The sequence below is a fragment of the Typopeltis vanoorti genome, chromosome 11, assembly GCF_054136105.1.
Source record: "Typopeltis vanoorti isolate ZY-2024b chromosome 11, IOZ_Tvanoo_1.0, whole genome shotgun sequence".
Taxonomy (NCBI): Eukaryota; Metazoa; Arthropoda; class Arachnida; order Uropygi; family Thelyphonidae; genus Typopeltis; species Typopeltis vanoorti.
In genome coordinates this window covers 45,003,463-45,022,668 of record NC_143559.1, presented here as the reverse complement: position 1 = coordinate 45,022,668, position 19,206 = coordinate 45,003,463, and the positions used below count along the sequence as shown (strand labels likewise).

Sequence of the window (19,206 nt, the reverse complement as noted above, 5' to 3'; positions counted from 1 at the left end):
AATCAATATTTCCATTCGTATCAGCTGAAATGCAGAATTATAAACCACGTGACTACAGTTTTAACATGGAAGGAAACCAACTCCACCTTTAGTCAATCAAAGATAACTGAAACAAGGACAATGAACTATACATAATAAATAACGGAAAAACTCACGTAGAAATATTATTTAATAGTATAATTTTCGCCTGTGTGTCACAGGCATCTTCAGTACAATTAAGCTCAAAATTAAACACTAACTGAAGATGCCTGTGACACACAGGCGAAAATTATACTATTAAATAATATTTCTACGTGAGTTTTTCCGTTATTTATTATGTATAGTTATGTCTACTCACGGTTTACCTCTTTTAAAACTAAAGGACAATGAACGTTTGTTCGAAATCGAAGAAATTCCGCTACAGGTATTAACGAAGGACTTGTTATCAGCAAATTATATTAAGAAAAGTGTTTGAGGAAGAGGTTGGACTTTATTACATAGTTTTTAAGTGCTATAGCTATTAAAACCGCTCCTGTCCAGGCGAACTGGGTAGCGTTCTCTTTGGAGAAAATGTGTCTACTTGAAATTGTCAAACTACCTCGGTTTCTGTAATCATGCCACATTCCGTTTCTGTCAAAATGAAAACTAGATGAAAAATGTTCGCGTATAAAGAATTTGCAGTTGAAGGTGTACACGAAACTTTCTAAAATTTCATCTTTGCGTGCATGTTAGGAACAAAATTACGTCGCATCTTGCAGATGCTATCAAACAAGGACATGCAAAAGCAATATTAGTGGTGGAAGTTAGTGGAGCAGTTCTTGGATGACTCCATTTCTTGCAGGATGCAGCTACTACTCCTCATTTTCATCTAGATGTATAGGCACTAATCGATCCAGATCATCTAGAATGCTCAACAGAATGCACTGAACTATTTTTGGCCAGATAAATTTTCAGACTTCACTTCTCAGCTCGCTCTTGTGGGGTCCAACATTTCAGTAATACGGAAATGGTAGGTTTTTTCTTCCTGGAAACTCAGGAATTTCATATGTGTTCTTCAGTCCGCCTTCTATTTTGCATTTCATAGCATTTACAATGGGCTAATTTCTGAGTTTTTTTTCGAAAAAAATATTCTGCTTCCAAGGTCCGATTCTTAGATTTTAGTCTGAGTGAAATTGTATGTCATAATTTATTTCCGAGCCGCGGATCGTTTAAATATGGTCTTAAATACTGGTCGAATATAAGGAGCGTTTTACATTTCCTATAAAGGATGCGCCAACGGATCACTGTATTACCCATTGTAAAATGCACACATTCCGGTAATGTGGCCCTGTTAGCAAATATTCGCAAAGTGGTTGAATCCATAAGACTGAACGATCAATCTAAAACTAATCAGCGTTGTTGAATTATAATCTACATTGGCATAAGACCCGCAACATAATCAACCCTATGCCATTTATGGCGTTACGAACAAAGTTCAGAAGCTTTATAGGATTGGATGCTAACAGGGAGCAGTTCAATCTTCATTCGACGCTGTTCTCGTCTCTCTTCTGTCAATGAATAAGCGACAGAACTCGCAAAAGGTTTACAAATTATAAATAGACAGAGATGCAGATGTAATAAGATGAATGGAGTTTAGTGAATAAAGATTTAATATTGCTTGTTGGCCTGAATTTGGCCTCTTACAACCATAATGAAGAATACTGAGAAGATGAATCATGAAATGATCTTAAATGAAAATTAACAAGTAAATGATTATAGGAATCAATCCGATATCACTGCAACACAGCAGCTATTCATCAATAAGGCACACGCAGTAAACACTATTCGGTTAGAAATATTAAATATTCATGCGTGAAAGTATTAGGATTTTATAATGGATGACTGCATCATTAAGAAATCTTGCTCAGATTTCCAGATGAGTTACATAGAGTTTCCATAGTACTGCGATCTATAAAAAGAGAAATAATCACATTGGTGCTGCATGAGACAAACATTCAAGACGAGTTTTGGCCATTTTTGTCCAACTAGAGGTTACAGTCCTTAGAGGAGATGTGTGGAGAAGCAATTGTACTCCGAAGCCCAGAGGAACATGAAATGAAAGACGAGAACCAATAGTTGGTTCCATATGCTTGGAGGTGAACAGTCAACTAATGTTGACCAAATGCTGCTCGTAAACAAATGTTTTCACACCAAGTGTGAAAACGAAATTCTAACAGAAATGTAGATTTTTTTTGTGCGATATAATTTTGTTAGAAGTCTCCAAAATGAGAAATAAGGAAAGGGCCGTATGTTAAGGAAGCGAGTATGCTAGATATCTACGTCTGTCCTAAAAGAGATAGCTGGTAGTATCAAAATTAGTGAGTGTTCTAACTTAAATAACAAAAGTCGTTGGTTTAGTGGCATTTAGGTTTGCAAATTTATTATTGTTCCAATAAAATATGACAAAGTAATTATTACTATATCATTATGGAAGATTTTCTAGCTATGGAAAGCTGTATGAGTCCTTCAAGGTTTATCCTAAAACAAACTGCCAGCCTGTTTGACCGAGTGGTTAGCGTATCCTCTCTTCAGCCAAAATGCTGCGGGTTCAAATCCCGCCATGGGTATGGGGGTTTGTGATTGTCCGTGAAAATACTGGTGGGTAGTAGATGGCAGTAGTTGTGCAGTAGGTGCCCTCCTTCGATCAGTCTTTGGACTCCTTGGAGGTGTCACGTAATAGTGAATGGGATTTCAGGTCGGTGATAGAAGATCATTTATGAATAGGAAAACAGGCATCGAGGAAAGTACAGACCTCTGGGATACGTCAGCACTGGTGGAGAAAGCTGAAGAAAGAAAACCATCTACAGCAACATTAATAAATGAGCAGAGTGGAAATTGGCAATTCAATTGAAAAGAGAAGAAGGCCTATCATAAGATGCTAATTTAGCAAGTAGTTAGTAAGCTGTATGCCACACCTGGTCAAATACCTTGGGAATGTCCAAAGCGACAACACTCGTTTCACCGTCTTGTCCTTTCCATCTCCTTTCCAGCATCATACTTCTATGGACACAAATCTGCTATGAATCGATAGCGGTGGAATTCGTACTAACAAACTCTGTTTAAGGGGGTAGTGACGGAGTTGACCGTTGATGACTTCCATTTTCATTTGAAAGTGAGGGGAATTGCAATCAGGTGATAGTTTGGTGACTAGCGTTTATCTTCTTTGTTTAGGATGCCTTGTTTCCAAGCCGTAAGGTTAATGGAAAAAGAGTATGACACAATGTAAAGACGACATCAGATAGACGCTAATTCTGGAGTACACGTTTGAAGCATGGCGAGGTACATCACGAAAAAAATACGTTGGCATCCATGCTTTTATTCTTCAATATTATATTCTTCAAGATTATATGTACTCACTTATGACATAAACAAAAATACTGCGTTTCAAATTAAAATTACAAATTTTATGGGAAATCATATTTTACATAAATGAGAATATACGGTATTAACAGAAAAAAATAACGTATAGACTAAAAGAACCAACGAACAGAATTGTAGTGGTTGTAGAAATCGAGCTAACAATGGCTGTGTATTAATCTTTAAGGTGATAATAATATCACAAACTTGGACGTAAAAATAATAATAACAATAAATATACAAAACGATGCCTAGAAAATAAGATTAGCTAGCATAAATCTCATTAAAATACGAATTCGAATTTCAACTAGTAATTTCCGATTTCTTAATAGTGATCCAAAAGTAGATGATATCAAGACTCAGATTATCATTATGCTTTCACTTACTCAAACATATTTCTTTAGATTCGCAGTCGTCTGTGTCGTCTGCACCTTCCCACTATCACATACAAAGAAAACAATACACTTCTGTTGATATACAAAAATAAATAAAATTAAAAGTAGCCAACTGGTTTGAAAGATGATTGTGCAAAACACGTATGATCGATTATGACTGAAATCAAATAATACATCAAATACGAACTTTATTATATGAAGAATGACAGAGGGGTATGCATATTATCAGTATTAATAAAAACAACGAGTTAATAACAATAAAAAAATAGAAAGCGCGTATGACGTCGAGTACTGTAATCCAGTGGTTCCAAAACTTTGCACAGCAGCGCCCTAGGGCGTCTCGAAATATTCCAATATTTTCACTGAAATCTTATTGAGCTGTCTTGCGACAATACACTGAAGTCAAATGGTCAATAATAAAGACAAATAAAGGAATATGGTCAATAATTTACCATATTCCGTCTTGTTCTGCTTTTGTTTGCAGTTTTGACATTTCCTTATTAAAATTATTGAATATCTCTTGTTATTTAAATAATTGTCTTCGAAGGTCATCTTCATTTTCTGAAAATAATGTTCTCATTTGCATATCAACTAAGTTTATATTCTTCCTTTTATATTTATTCGATTCGGTTTCTGTTTCTTAAATTTTGTTACTATTTCATGCAGAGTTGGTTAAATAAAAATGTATCAGCCTTTCATAAATCCGTTCCTTCTAAGTAAAAATAGAAATAAATATAAAAACTAAAAGATAAGGAAATAAATATCCATACTGTAATACAGAGGCCTAGATAACCCTGTGGAAATTGCATTTGCCCCATAGCGATAGGCTGCCCGAAGAAAGACTTCTAAGTTCGATTATAGTCACCGACAAGAGGGATTTTTCTAAGCGTTTTTTGACAGGTTCTATAGTTAACCGATTTCTGGCATGTGTAAACGATATTTTTCTTCAGAGTGTTTTTTTTTTTCGGATATTCAAGAAAATACCATAGATAGTTTGAGCGCATTTCTGACTGGCTACGAGTGGAAATAATAATCACTTTAAAATTTATCTTGACAACAATCTCATTGCAATCATTTGTAATGTAATAATACTGACCTGCTACACAATCTAGAAACTGCTCGGTTAAGAGTAATCGTCAGTCGTCATTTCAATGCATTGCACGCACAGTAGATCATCATACAATTTGCCCATTAAACAATTCTCATTGAAATTTCGGAGAAACCGAAGTAGCTGCTTTTAATATCTCTAGTGCATCCAATTGGGTATGGCGTTAACACACGATAATCAAACTTTCATTGAATCGCTGCCCTTTCTGTCTATTTATGCAATAGAATTTTCAGTTTATTCGAGTTGTTACACCCTACTTTAAATGATATACTCATCTTTTCCTTAAAATTTAGAACTAACAAAGATGTGCTGCTCTGTTCTTTCTTTCCCATATAACTGCAGCATATAAAAATGTAGCACGTGTAATTCAAAAACAGAAAAAAAAATAAAAGTGAAAATCGAAAGTATATTAACTTGATATGATAAAAATGAATGAATGTGGATAATGTTTACCCAATACGGCAACAAGGAGTCACGAATGTAGAAGATTTGATTAAGAACCTTCAAAATCAGCACTTGGAATTCATCATGAAAATAGAACAATACTACTTCATGAGACACACACAGAGACATCACCATGGAACATATCAACTATATCCTGAAAGGAGAACATGGAAAATGTCTGGCGCAATTCGACGTGCATTAAAAGACCGAAAATATATTTTTTCGAACTACTTTCATAGTGGCATCAATAAAGGAAGTACTTCTAAAAATTGTAAACTTTCGTTAATGAATAATTATCATAAAATTAACAACATCATTACTTACACAATAATTTCTTCCTTGAATAAATAACTGTAATCAGTCAACGCTATGATTCCTTCGTATCACAGAATAAAGCGATGTATTCGATTTGAATCTGGATTTATTTCTCTACTCAAAGAACAGCATTAAATGTATAAAATGAATTAGCTGAATTTAAATGTAAGCAACGAGGATTTTCTTTTTTGAACATTTTCTTTTGAAAACGAATTAAAACTCTTCCTTCTTCAACAACTTTTAGTTTTAGTGTACTAACAGTATTGCATCTTCTTAGAAAACAAATCCTTTTATCTGTTTATTAGCGAGATTGTGTGTCGTTGTCAAGCTATCCAGTTAAATGCAAGAATATTTAGCTATTATTGTAATCATTCACCAGTTCCGTAATTTTTGTTTTCAGTATGTAATCTAATGATTAAATACATACTAAAATTCTAAACATTTATGATAATTGGCAATGCTCAGGACCGATCTCGGAAAAATGGAAAGAATTAAATAAAAAGGTTTTGTTTAGTACAAAATAATCACCTTCTTCTACCCACTGAGTGATGCTTGCGATTTCATCCCATAATTCCCAGTTTTCCAATTAGCATTCCCGGTTTTACTTCAAGAGTACTTAAAACCAAATGAGCTTTAAATACGAAAAGTGAATATAAGGAAATATCGAAATGATATTGAAAGAAAATATTAATGACAAAGCAAAGAAGGAATAAGAAATAGAGGAAAAACCAATTACAGATAAAATAATTATAAACAGGACAACATTAGACATCAACCTTCACTAATCCCATAAAAAGTGATTAGGTCACTTAAAAACCGCTAATGCATCTCACAAGGTGCATTAGCGTGTTTTAATAGTAATTACTATTATATGAACATCTTAATGGAGCGAGAACGACTACTGATTTCACAATACCCACACTTACTGTTAACCACGTCACGTAATATCTCTCACCCAGAAAGTCATCTGTAAACATCAAACTGCAATTAGCATATCTCTTGTAAGTAGTATTTTTCTTTGATGCATCCCCAGAGTAAAATGATCGAGTTCTTAGATCAGGTAAAGTCGCAAGGTACTCAACACTACCTCTTCGTTCAGTCTCTCTGTTTGGAAAAGTTAAATTTAATAAAAAAAAATAATAATAATAATTCATGACATCACGATAAAAATGGGAACGTGTCCCATCTTGTTCGAAATATAAATCTTCCTCATCCTGAAATAGCTGAAGGGTTTGTGATACGATTGATTTCAAATGCACGAGTTGTGCAGGCGATCGATGCAACTGTGACAATTGCACGTCGTGATCAACACACGATGCATAAAAAACTGGAAATGATTTTATAGTTACCAATTCCTACGGTGTAAAGAGAACTCCCATGGGTTTGACGATGATATGAAGATGATTTCAAGATGCTAATACGGACTTCTAAGGTTCACAGTTTACCCAGAGTAACTTTATAAACCAAAACCAATATTTAAGAAAAGGACGGTTGGTATTACGCTTAAATATGTAATCCTTCTGTGTAAATTGTCGTCTCCTGGCCTGGTTACGAGTACAAAAAAGCATTAAGTAATCTGATGTTATTATTAAGTTCAAAATACAAACCGTCTAATACACTGGAGAACGAACTACATTTTTATCTGTATATGAAAATATTTTCCTGACTACAGTCAAATGTGGATATAAATTTATTGCTAGCATACTAATAAATTATATTACACAAAAATGTGTTATAAATTTCCTACAAATTAAATTGCGATGCATTTTGGTATACAAATTTCCTAAGGATGTAGTTAAACAATTAATGCACAGTATTTACATAAAACTATGAGGAGAGATATTCCAGTATAGAATATGTTCACCCCAAACTCGATGTAGCTCTCATAACGTCATACTATGCTTAAAATCAAATGATTCAGGAGTTCTTGCCGCAAACTGACCCATTCTCCTTCAGAGCAAAGATAAGGCCTTGTTTGTTTCCTGAAGGGACATTTTGGGACGCAATAGAAAAAGACGCAAGGCCACACGATTTGATTAATATCCTGTCTCCAGAAATATCTCCATTACCCGTGTACGATGTGGTGTGGCAATTAAAGACCTATTTTTGCATTTTGTCATTTGCATTTTGATTTTATAATTTTTTTTATTCACTATTCACATTAACAATTACTTTTTGTTAACATGCAATAGATAATGCTAAATTCACTTTCATTTTTCACATTAGTAATTTTTAAAACAATCGATGGCAACTACAATGAACGATGAAACTTTACAATTATACAATTTGACAATTCTGTATTAACAATGTGTATAGTTCGGCACAATACGTTTATGTTACTTCACTTTCACTTATCATTACCTTTAAGAGAATGACATATATTTTATAATATTTAGGCAACAGTGCTATAATTTCTTACGTTACACTTTTCACTTTTAATAATCTTATTGGTCTTTCAGAATGGTTACACTTTTTTTAAATGCCTTGACGAAAAAAATCTTCATTGCTGAGTACTTTTCCGTTGCCTTAAGTGGAATTAATACATTTTTGAAACAATACTACATTTTACTACTTGTAGGTCAGTAAAAAGTTTAAATAATATCCTTATAATTTGCATAACGTGCAATTGGTATGTTCATCCATGTGTTGCTGTTATTAATGATAATCACAGTGATTATTTACCATATGTAATTCACAGTTAATTAATAATATACGTTGCAGTTCACATTTCTTCTTCAAAACTTCAGAAAGTGTGATTATACATTGTATTTACATTTACAATTAAAGTATTATATTTCCTACTATTTAATACAAACATACAATACAAAATAAATTCATTATTTACAACCATTTTAGTAATATTAATGTTTTATTACATTCTATTTTCATATATTACATAGGAATATTATTACATAGTACATAATATATTCATATGTAATGCATATATATATATATATATATATATATATATATATATATATATATATATATATATATATATATATATATATACATATATATATATATATATATATATATATATATATATATATATATATATATATATATATATATATATATATATACATATATACATATATATATATATATATATATATATATATATATATATATATATATATATATATACATATACATATATATTATATATTAACTAAACTTTATTTTTATTTTTATTTTTATCAGCGTTCGTTCCTGCGGTTAATATGTTTTATGTGAAATGTATGGTAACTGTTGTAGTTCTAAGTATGCTTGTACAATTTCCATAGTTCAGCTTTTAATGTTCTTTAGCTGCTCAAATGTTTTACGTTATATGGCAAGTTGTTGAGTAATGTGGGTATAAGATGCTCCTTATTGGCTTCTCCATAGAATTTTCTATAACGCCTGGTTGTGAAGAGGGTTGTGTTTGGCCTGGTTATGCTACACGTTTCTCTGTTATTGCGATAAGCATTGTTAAAAGTTCTTGGTGTCTACTGGATCTCTAATGCACCCTTGATGCGATTCTTTGGTGACGTTTTTCTAAATTTGATAAGTGACTGTTTGCTGTGTTTACGTAAACAGTTATGCCGTACCTTAGTAATGTTTCAAAAATTCCATGATATATGAGTTTTGTTTTTTTTTACTTTGGTCCGCATCATATCTTTTGCTTCGAAGAGTTTTTGCAGTAATAGTGCGTAGTTTGTTAAGAAGGTATTCTATGTGTTTAGTGCATTTCGGTTGTTGTCAATGTATAAAGAGGAATATTTAGAGTGTGTTACGGGTATGATTTCGGAACAGTGGCAACTTCCATGGTTAATGCAATGGTATGTGTGGCTATATATTGTTAGTGGTGGCATAATTCTAGGGTTCTTTATTATTAGTTTTTGCGTTTTAGTGTTGCTTGCTATACTTGAATTGTGAAAGACGTAATCAGTTATTTGGTTTATGTCATGTTGTGCTTTGGAGAGATGTATGTGTAGATGTGTAGACTGCTATTAGTGCTGATGTGTGGCTGCGTAATGATACATTTGCCTGACAAAGTCAAATATATTTCATATATATTTGTCAAATACTTCATATATTCGTAATGAAGTATTTCACTTTTGAATGTCATTTATGTGTATATGTTCAACAGTGGGGATGATAATATTGCTCCTTGGGGGACTCAGTATTGTATTTGTATTCCCTGGATGTGATATGTGCTTTTTTTTATTACTTGTTTCTGTCTGTGAGATAATTCCTAAACCAGGTATGCAGTCTTCCTCTTATTGCGCCTGAATATAGTTTGGTCAGCAGTAAGGCATGTTCAAGTGTATCAAAAGCTTTGGTAAGATCAAAGAATGTAAGGATAACAAATTTGCTTTCATGAAGAGTTTTATTTAGTTCGTTTGTAATGTCCTCTAATGTTCTCGCGCTAAACACTTTGCTGCTCTTCCATTACTGCTAACAGATCAGATTTAATAGTGCGCGCATTTCTAAGCCTTATTTCGACGCTTATTCTATTGTAAATAGAATAAGCGTGATCCTTAAATGTTTGGTTGATTTGTTCCATATGGGAATTAAGAATTTCTTTCACCGTATTTCTAAAGGAATCTAAATTATCAATATCGATGTCAGTCAGGTCAGGAATTGACGTACCTTTCCTTATTTCGCTGCTTTTGCCTGGGGATTGATTTTTATATCTCAGATTTCTCGGCATTGTGGCAGTGCCATTCAGTGGGTTCAGTTAATCCTTTTCCTTTCCAGGTGCTTTTAGAAATTCTGGAACACTGGTAATGTAGCCTCTGGTGACAAACAGAGCAGCATGAACCATTCCCTTCTTCACACAATGGTTTAAGGCATTTGTTGCAGGACATAATGTTCGTTTGCTGTTCTTCCATCATCTTGACTGTCTCGATGACTTTTGAACTAAAATTTGGATTAAACTTCTGTCATTAGCGAGGGGTTGCTTGTTGTTGACGTTTGTCAAGTTGTTGTTGGGGAAATGTGGCAGTTATTTCCACAGACTACGCTTCTGACATGAGATAATAAAGCAACTCTTTCTCTTAAAGTTGACTACTAATAAACCACGACTAGTTTCGTAGTGTTTTATTAGTAGTCAACTTATTCAGGTGTGTAAATAATAACAAAAAACTGGGAAAATAACAAGGTAAAAAACATGGACTTCTCAAATTAATAAAATAGGAATAGCAACAGTCATATGTGAACAGGTGTCCGCGTGGCAGGACTAGCGTGAGTTGTAGGTGAGTGGCAACTGATTCGAGAGCTCAGAACTCAATCACTGCGCTGTGGGCGTTAGGCCAACTGTAGCTTAAATTGTTGTTTATGTGTGATAGAACCAAAACTATTTCCTTTGATACTACGATCCGTCTCTCAAGTCCTTAATAAGGTTTACCACAGTTGCAGACGACTGCAACTGCGGTAAACCTTATTAAGCACTGATAAGTCTATTTCACTACGTCTTGAGGAACACCAGCATGACATCTCTTACAAAAGAATCAGAGCGCAGTGATTGAGTTCTGGCGCTCTAGAATCAGTTGCCACTCACTTACAACTCACGATAGTCCTGCCACGCGCACACCAGTTCAAATATGACTATTCCTATATTTTTAATTTGAGAAGTCCATGTGTTTTACCTTGTTATTTTTCCAGTTTTTTGTTATTATTTACTCTCCTGAAGAAGTCGGCGTTTTATATTAAAACTACGCGTGTTATATTAAAGTTTTTCTTATCTTTTTCGGTGTTCTTAGTCGGTATATCATTAATTAAAAATAAATAAAATTAAAAAAAAATATATATATATATATATAATATTATACAATACGTTTGTTTTATTATCGTTCTTTAACTCTTTTCGGTTTGGTTTGATTAGAATCTCATGGTTCTTTTTTAACTTTAATTGGTAAATTTTTAACTCCTGACAAAGCATGTCATGGCCAAGTGAAACTATGAATAATAAAAGCTACTTTTCTTGTTGTTTTTTTTGCATGTTAGTTTAGTCGATACACGTTACAAACATAGAATTCATTTTAAAAAAAAAGAACATTCTTCAAATCTTGAAATTTCTTTTCATTTATCAAATTTCTGATTAATTTATTCTCTTTTCAGGAAACATAAAGGCTGAACTTTTGGCACATAAGTCACGCATGGAATCCCTTCCAAGTCAATAGTGATTCCATCTGGTGGCCTAATATGAAAACGTTGAAGAATAGTTGTAAAATATAAAAAGACTTCAACCATCCCAAGAATCTCACCAGGACATGACCGTTTACCTATTAATTAAAATATATTATATTAAAAACAACGAGCTGTTCCATTACAGGATGTGTGTATGTATATATATATATATATATATATATTTTATGAAAAAAATTGAATGACTAAAACCGAGATTTAATTCAAAAGGTTTTAATATAAACACACTACTAGTTTCAGCCTGTAACAGCCTTCTTCAGGTGACATTATAAAAAAAAAAACACAAAACATTGAGGGTTAAAAGACTATGAACAACATAGACAGTCTTTATACATAATTAGCATTAAAACGTTGTAGTTGTATTTGAAGCTGTTCTTTCATTTGTTGCATTGTTGGGAGAGTGCGTGCTTGCTGCATCACGTGAACGCCAGTACATGATTACAGCTGAATGACTATCCGGGAGGTTGTAGCTTAAGTTGTTATTTAGATGAACAGGATTGAAGATGATTTCTCTCGATTCCACAATTTTTCTCTCTATTTCGTCACTGCAACGGAAGATGTTTGTAGATTTTTCCCAGCAGACTTTGTGACTTTGGTTATCATCATTAGGATAAGCCGAGAAGAGGATATGACTTGATAATGCACTTGCTCGCTGTCTCTTGTAAGTAATGTCTCTCATGTGTTCTTCCATACGCATTTCGACAGATTTGTCTGTCTGCCCGAAATAAGGAATATCGCAGTCGCATGATATTTTATATACGCCAGGGTATTTGAGTTGATGATGACAAGGTTTTGGGTGGCTAATTAAGGAACGGATCTTTGGAAGTGGAGTGAACAAGGTTCTGATATTGTATTTTTTTAGAACTTTTGCTAATTTATGTGAAACAGTACTTATGTAAGGAATAGATATATTGCTTTTGAATCTATTTGTTTCTTCTGAGCGATGTCTGGGAGGATTAAGAAGGAATTTGTTAATGATTTTCTTGGAATATCCATTAACTTCGAAAGAAGTTTTCAGATGGTTTATTTCTGTAAGCAGTTCATTTGGATCATCAAGAAGAGAACGGGCTCTATGTCCCAAGGTGGAAATTATTCCAAGCTTATGAGGAAGGAAATGATGGGATTGACTGTGCAGATATCTGTTGGTATGTGTGGGTTTTCTATATATCGATAGTTTTAGTTTACCAGCAGAAGAGCGAGTCAGTTTGACATCAAGAAAAGGCAAGGAATTATCCGTTTCAAGCTCAGCAGTAAACTTAATACTTTGATGTTGGCTATTGAGATGTTCGAGGAAAACCATAAGGGATTCATGTCCATGGCTCCAAACAATGAAGACATCATCCACATAACGTTTCCAAACTTTAGGTGTTAAAATAAAGGAAGAGATAGCCTTGGTTTCAAAATCTTCTAAGTAAATATTTGCAAGAACAGGAGATAAAGGATTACCCACAGCCAGTCCATGATTTTGTTTGTATATATTATCTTGAAATTTGAAGTAACCGGACCTGATGCAATGTGTAAGCAAGGCTGACATTTTTTTGATTACTTCAAATTCAAATATTCACTGCATTTCTGAAGACAGCTTTCTCGTGTTGTTCTGCTTTCTTTTGCTCTGATCTTCTTATTCTCCTGTAATGTTCTGCGTTTCTACATCTATAAGGTCTTTACTTGTAAGATTTTCTACCACAGCTTCCAACAAATGGCTGACGTAGTCACCTGTAATTCCAACCTTTTACTAGCAGAATATCTTGTCACAGATCTGCTGTAAGGCTTTGTCCTGGGAATCCTGGAAATCTATGAACATAGACTCTACTGTTGCCGGTGGCGTCTAATATAGGAGCAAAGAAAGCACATGGCTTTGTATACACTCAAATGGTAATTCTTTTAATAGCTGAATAGCACGTTGAAACCAACTATTAAGCTGTATACTTTTGAATTAAGTTGTACGTTTTAAATCATTTCTGCATTATTACCCTGAGTGGGGTAGGGATGGATTTTATATTGGATATATAAATTTATTTGTTTGTTTTTATTTTTTATTTTAGTTATTGGTTTGTTTTTAATGTAGTAGAGAAACATTTCTCCCATGTAACTCTTTCGAGTCATTTCAGGCCTCCCGTAAACGTTAAGGGATTTCGCAGAGAGAGTTAAATTCATCTTTCACCGAAAGACCATCACAAACATCCATGTCTATGGTGAGATTCGAGTCGGGCGCCTGTTGGTATAGAGCTGATAAGCTAACTGTTAGACCAATAATAATAATAATAATAATAATAATAATAATAATAATAATAATAATATTAATAATAATATTTTTTAATTTCATTGCATACATTTGTTACAGTTATTACATACATTACATACATTTGATTACATATGATACATTACTTACATTACATACATTTGTTTACATATAATACATACATTACATACATTGGTTTACATGTAATACGTACATTACATGCATTTGGTTACATATGATACATCTTGGATGACAACTAATTTCTCTGCTTTCATCCTCGAAGCTTATATGTAAGCTTATCTGAGGATAACACCTGTAGGTTATAATTTATTGGTTTTTTTTTTGCTGTGTTGGGAGGCTATGAAATCTATGATTGAGAAATTCGCGCGCACATACGCACACACACACACACACACACACAAACATACAATAACTGGGAATGTATTGATGCGTCGCTGAAATGGAAGCCTGAGCGAATATATTGTGTTTCATTAAGTTTGCATGGTATTTTGGGTGCGTGTTTCTTGTTCATAGTATGTCCTTAGAGCTCTTTTCAGGCTATTGTAGTTTGTAAGGTTTCTGTATTCAAAAGGTAATTTGTTTATCATATCTGGGATGTAGAAGTTTCGCTTGGCCTTTCTGTAGTGATTAATGTATTTATATGTGATATAATTAGTTGTCTGAATTCTTGTTATGCGATATGTGTTTCTGGCTGTCCTGTAGTAGTTGGCATCGAAATAATGTTTTAGCAAAGCTGCATACTGACATAAACGTTTTGCTGTCAGTATTTTGTGTTCTGACATTGCAGTGTATATAAAGTCGTTATTGTCACTTTGTTCCCAAAAGATCACTTTTATGATTTTGTACTGTAACGAGAATAACCTATTTAGTTTGTAGGGTGCACCGAAAGCATACGTTGTTACAACGTATCTTAGTATATTTTGGAATAGTGCTTTGTATATTAGCGTTTATAGGAATGTGGGAACAATGTCTTTTAACCTGTAAAGTTTGTCAGTTATTTTTTGGAATTTGTTCTGTCTGCATAGAATCATATCTGCATCGAAGTTTCCAAGCTATCGTATTGTTTTAATATGAGTGATTATATTGGTTTCGCTGTTCGATGTGTTTCTTATGTTGGAAAGTGGATGTTCGTTTGTTATATATTTGTTATCAACTGGTCTAGTCAGGATTTCAGAATATCATTAATTTTGTCTTATCTGAGTTTAGATGTATGGAGGTTTTTGTAAGCCACTCTGTGATCAGATTTATGTCATGTTGCATATTTGATTGGAATATGTTTGTGTTTTTATGGATGGGTATTATCGCTGTATCGTCTGCATTTTGGAATATCTTACCTTTGAAAGGTAGCTGATTAATATCGTGCGTGTAAATGTTGAATAGAGTTGGGGAGAGAGAGTACCGCTCCCTGTGGCACTCCACAGGTTACTGGTAGCTCTCTGCTTCGGTTTGACCCGATACGTGTAATATGCTTTCTATTTCGAAGGTAGTTTAAACCACCTGTGCAGAGTCCCGTCTATTCCAACATGTCTCAGCTTTTCTAACAAGGTTTGATGTGTGAGTGTATCTAATGCTTTAGTTAAATCCATAAAGACTACAATGGCAATTTTGTTTTTGTCTAAGGCGGTATTAATTACGTCTGTAAAGTCTTCCAAGAGAGATATTGTTCCCTTATTTTCTGAAAACCATATTGTGTTTTGGGGATAATATTAAAGATCTCAGTGTATGCTGTGAGTTTTTTCAGTATGATCCGCTCCATAATTTGATTGATAATTGGTAATGTTGCTATGGGTCTGTAATTGCTGATTAAATTTCCTTTTCCATGTTTGTATGTGGGAATGATTATGGCGCTCTTTTGCATAGTTGGAATCTGTCCTGTTTTAAATATTTTGTTTATTAATTTTAGTAGGATTGGACTTAAACTAGTTGCATGTTGCTTGATATCCTTAGGTCTTATACTATCAATTCCTGGGCCTTTGTTTAGTTTGATTTGATGTATTGCAGAGAGAATTTCTGTTTCTTTTATCCTTGGGAATCATAATGTCTGTTTTGATTGTGGTCCAAGTGGAGTATTACGTTTTGTGATTGGGGGAATATTTCTGTGCAGTTCTTGGATGGAATCTGCAAAGTATTGGTTAAAGTCATTTGCTAGTTGTCGGATAAGTTTTGCGTCTTTCATGAAGCTGTGTTTTATGGTTTCGGAGGCGGTGGTTTTGGGAACGCAATCTAGCATTTCATTAATCAGATGGCAGGTTTGTTTCATGTTGTTTTGTGCAGAGGTTAGTTTGTCTCTGTAGTAGCTTCTTTTTGCATTTCCTATTTGTATTGAAAGGCGATTCCTTTTTATCCTATATTCAGTTTTTAAAGCTGTGTTATTTAGATATCGCTTTAATTCTTTCCATAAAGTGTCCTTTCTGTGTATATCTAGGATTAAGGTTTGTGTTACCCAACGAATTTGGGTTGTGTTTGAGCGAATTCTGACTTTCCTTGCAGCTTTCTTATATATTTCCTCCAGCATCAGTCTAATGTTGTTGTATAAGATATCTGCTGAATCTGATGCCATGTGGTCGCAGTTGGTTTTCCATATTTCGTGATTGACAACTTCTTCGTGTATTATTGTTTTGTGTTGCTTTTCTTCTGTGGGGCGTTGCTTGGATATTGTATTAGGGTGCAGGTTTAGAGCCGTGAAGTAATGATCTGAATTTTATGACTGATGCAGTGTAACTGTTCGGTGGTGCTTGGATGTTTATATGATCTAGACAGAAGGCAGTGATACTATTTCCGAATATTTCTTCTCTAGTACATGATGTTATTGTTGGTATTAGATTATACATGGATAGCGTGCTAGGTATTGTACAGTGTTGTTCTGGTTTTCGTTTGCAATAATTATGTTTATGTTGCCGATTATCATTAGGTATTTTCTTGAACATATTTCTTGGCGTGAAAGGCAGCAATTGAGTTCATGCGAGAATTTTATCATGTTTAGGTTTGGTGGCCTGTAAATTGCATTTACTATTATGGGATGCCGTCTATTGGTGGTATATTAGTGATTTCGAGTCAAAGGGTTTCAGCATGCTCAAACTGATAGGCCGTTTCTTTTGCTATTAATTTTTTTTTGATAAATATTAATATTCCACCCTCTCTTTTTGTTTGGCGCCATGATCTATGTTGTTGGAAGCCTGGAATTTGGAAAGCAGTCGCTTCGTCATTAGTTATATATTTCAGTTAGGGCCAATATATTTAATAATGCCGGTGTAATTCCTCAGATAAGCCTTTAACAATAACCAATGTTTTCGGATGCTTCTGATGTTAATATGCAAGATTGAGAGTCCTCTCCCTTGTACTGTGTGTTGTTTCCATGCATCAAGCGAGTCCAAAGTACGATTGCTGTTGTATTCTGGTGTGATTACATCTATCTGATGGTTCACATTAATTTTCTTTTTGTGTTGAGGTCTTCTTTTTGAACTAAGCTGGAGTTTTTTATTTCACTCTGGCAGCCTATCTATGTCTTCCGAGCTTTTTATTTGTATAGACTTTGAAGTTTGTGACTTTCTCAAGAGTATCTTGCCGTCTTTGATCCAAAAAAAAAAATTGATAATTTTTTCTGTTTTTGCTTTTCTTGCTTGGTACATCAGATTCTGATTGAAAGGTGTTAAATACTCAGATAGAAAGAGTGGTGTATTGTCTTGCGTTGCGTTTAAGTCCTTGACAACTGGTTTTTTCAGTCTGTTGGCTTTTACGAGATTGTCTCTTGTAGCCTTGCCTGTCAGATGAACTATGACTGGTGCGGGTCGTGGCGAGCCTTGTTTTCTGTTCTTCCTAGGAATCCGATTTATGGTCTGAATATCATTATGCTGTAGGGGGATGTCAATTACATGGCCTAACTTTAAAACTACGTCTCTGAGATTTTCTGTGGATTCGGTTTCTGGAAAACCGTTTATGACAAGTTCTTTTTTATGTTGTTGTTGGTTTAAAAGTTCGTATTGTAGTTTTAGGGAATTAAATTCTTGACGGAGTTCGGATATGCCTTTTGTCAATTTGTGTTGATAAAAGGCAGATCCTGCCAGTTAGTATGCTAATGCTTGTTTTAATGTCTTTTACCGTTTGTAAGACTTCTTCGACTGTTGTATTATTAAATTTAACAAACTCGTCATATTCGCTAATTTTTTTGTTATTTGTTTATTCTGTTTATCAAATAGTTCTTGGACAAATCTACTAAGCTGGAGTTTATATTTTCTAAACCTTTTTCTAGTAATAAATTTATGGAATTCAAATTATAAGACTCACCGGTATTTTTTTTGTCTGTTCAGTTCATCGATCGATTCTGCCCCAGCTTAATCAGTTGCACTGTGGGTGGCAGCGTTTCTTTGTTCTCTCTGCAGTTTAAGTGTTTCCATTCCTCTCGTTTGGCATTTGGATTTGCGTTGCCATGTTGTTTCTGAGAATCCGGAACATGTAAAGTGAAGATTCCTAAGGTATTTCCTGCACGTTATATGACTTCCGTCAGACGGGAATTCCTTCAAGCACTTGTTGCACTTCATGACTCACCTTCCTTCCCTTGAGCAACTGTAAAGATGGCGACGTCCTTTGTTCTATGCTCGTTAGTGACCATGGCGAACTCTGCTCAATTTTCAGCACACTCAGATTTTGGATTCCACTTGGCCGATTTCGATGAATTATATATATCACTGGATCAAATCAAGCAACAAATATAATCACAGAAAATCACAGTGGCAAAAGTCGAATGTTGATGAGACACAGCACTACTTGATCATCTCTCCAGATGCTCAATAAATTATCTTCGTGTTTTAATCCTTGGCTGCAGCCTCAGCAGACAACAGTTTCAGCGTTATGATTTCGCATTAAATTGTTAATGCATCCGATGATACACAGGTTATTTTCTTTCGAATGGAGAATGGATGTATTTCTATTGTATTGTATGAGAATTATTACCCAGAAGGTGTCGTTATTCATGGAAATCCCATCAGTGCGAGCTAGACACATAGACTAATCAAGAATATAATTTACTCTCTAACGACGTTAAAAAAATTCTCTAAAATTTCAATCTAAGGGCATATTGATAATATAGCAATATACACAATTTACCCACAATT

General features: G+C 34.1%; 1 protein-coding gene across 1 annotated transcript in view; it reads right to left on the bottom strand.

Moving 5' to 3' along the window:
* Positions 1 to 11,730: 11,730 nt before the first annotated feature.
* LOC150101489 (vitamin D 25-hydroxylase-like) overlaps positions 11,731 to 19,206 on the bottom strand; it is a 29,215-nt gene continuing 21,739 nt past the window's right edge. The window contains exon 5 of the mRNA XM_090400809.1: positions 11,731 to 11,909. Within this exon, the coding sequence (XP_090256935.1) occupies positions 11,731 to 11,909 (179 nt within the window). The remainder of the gene's footprint in view (positions 11,910 to 19,206) is intronic.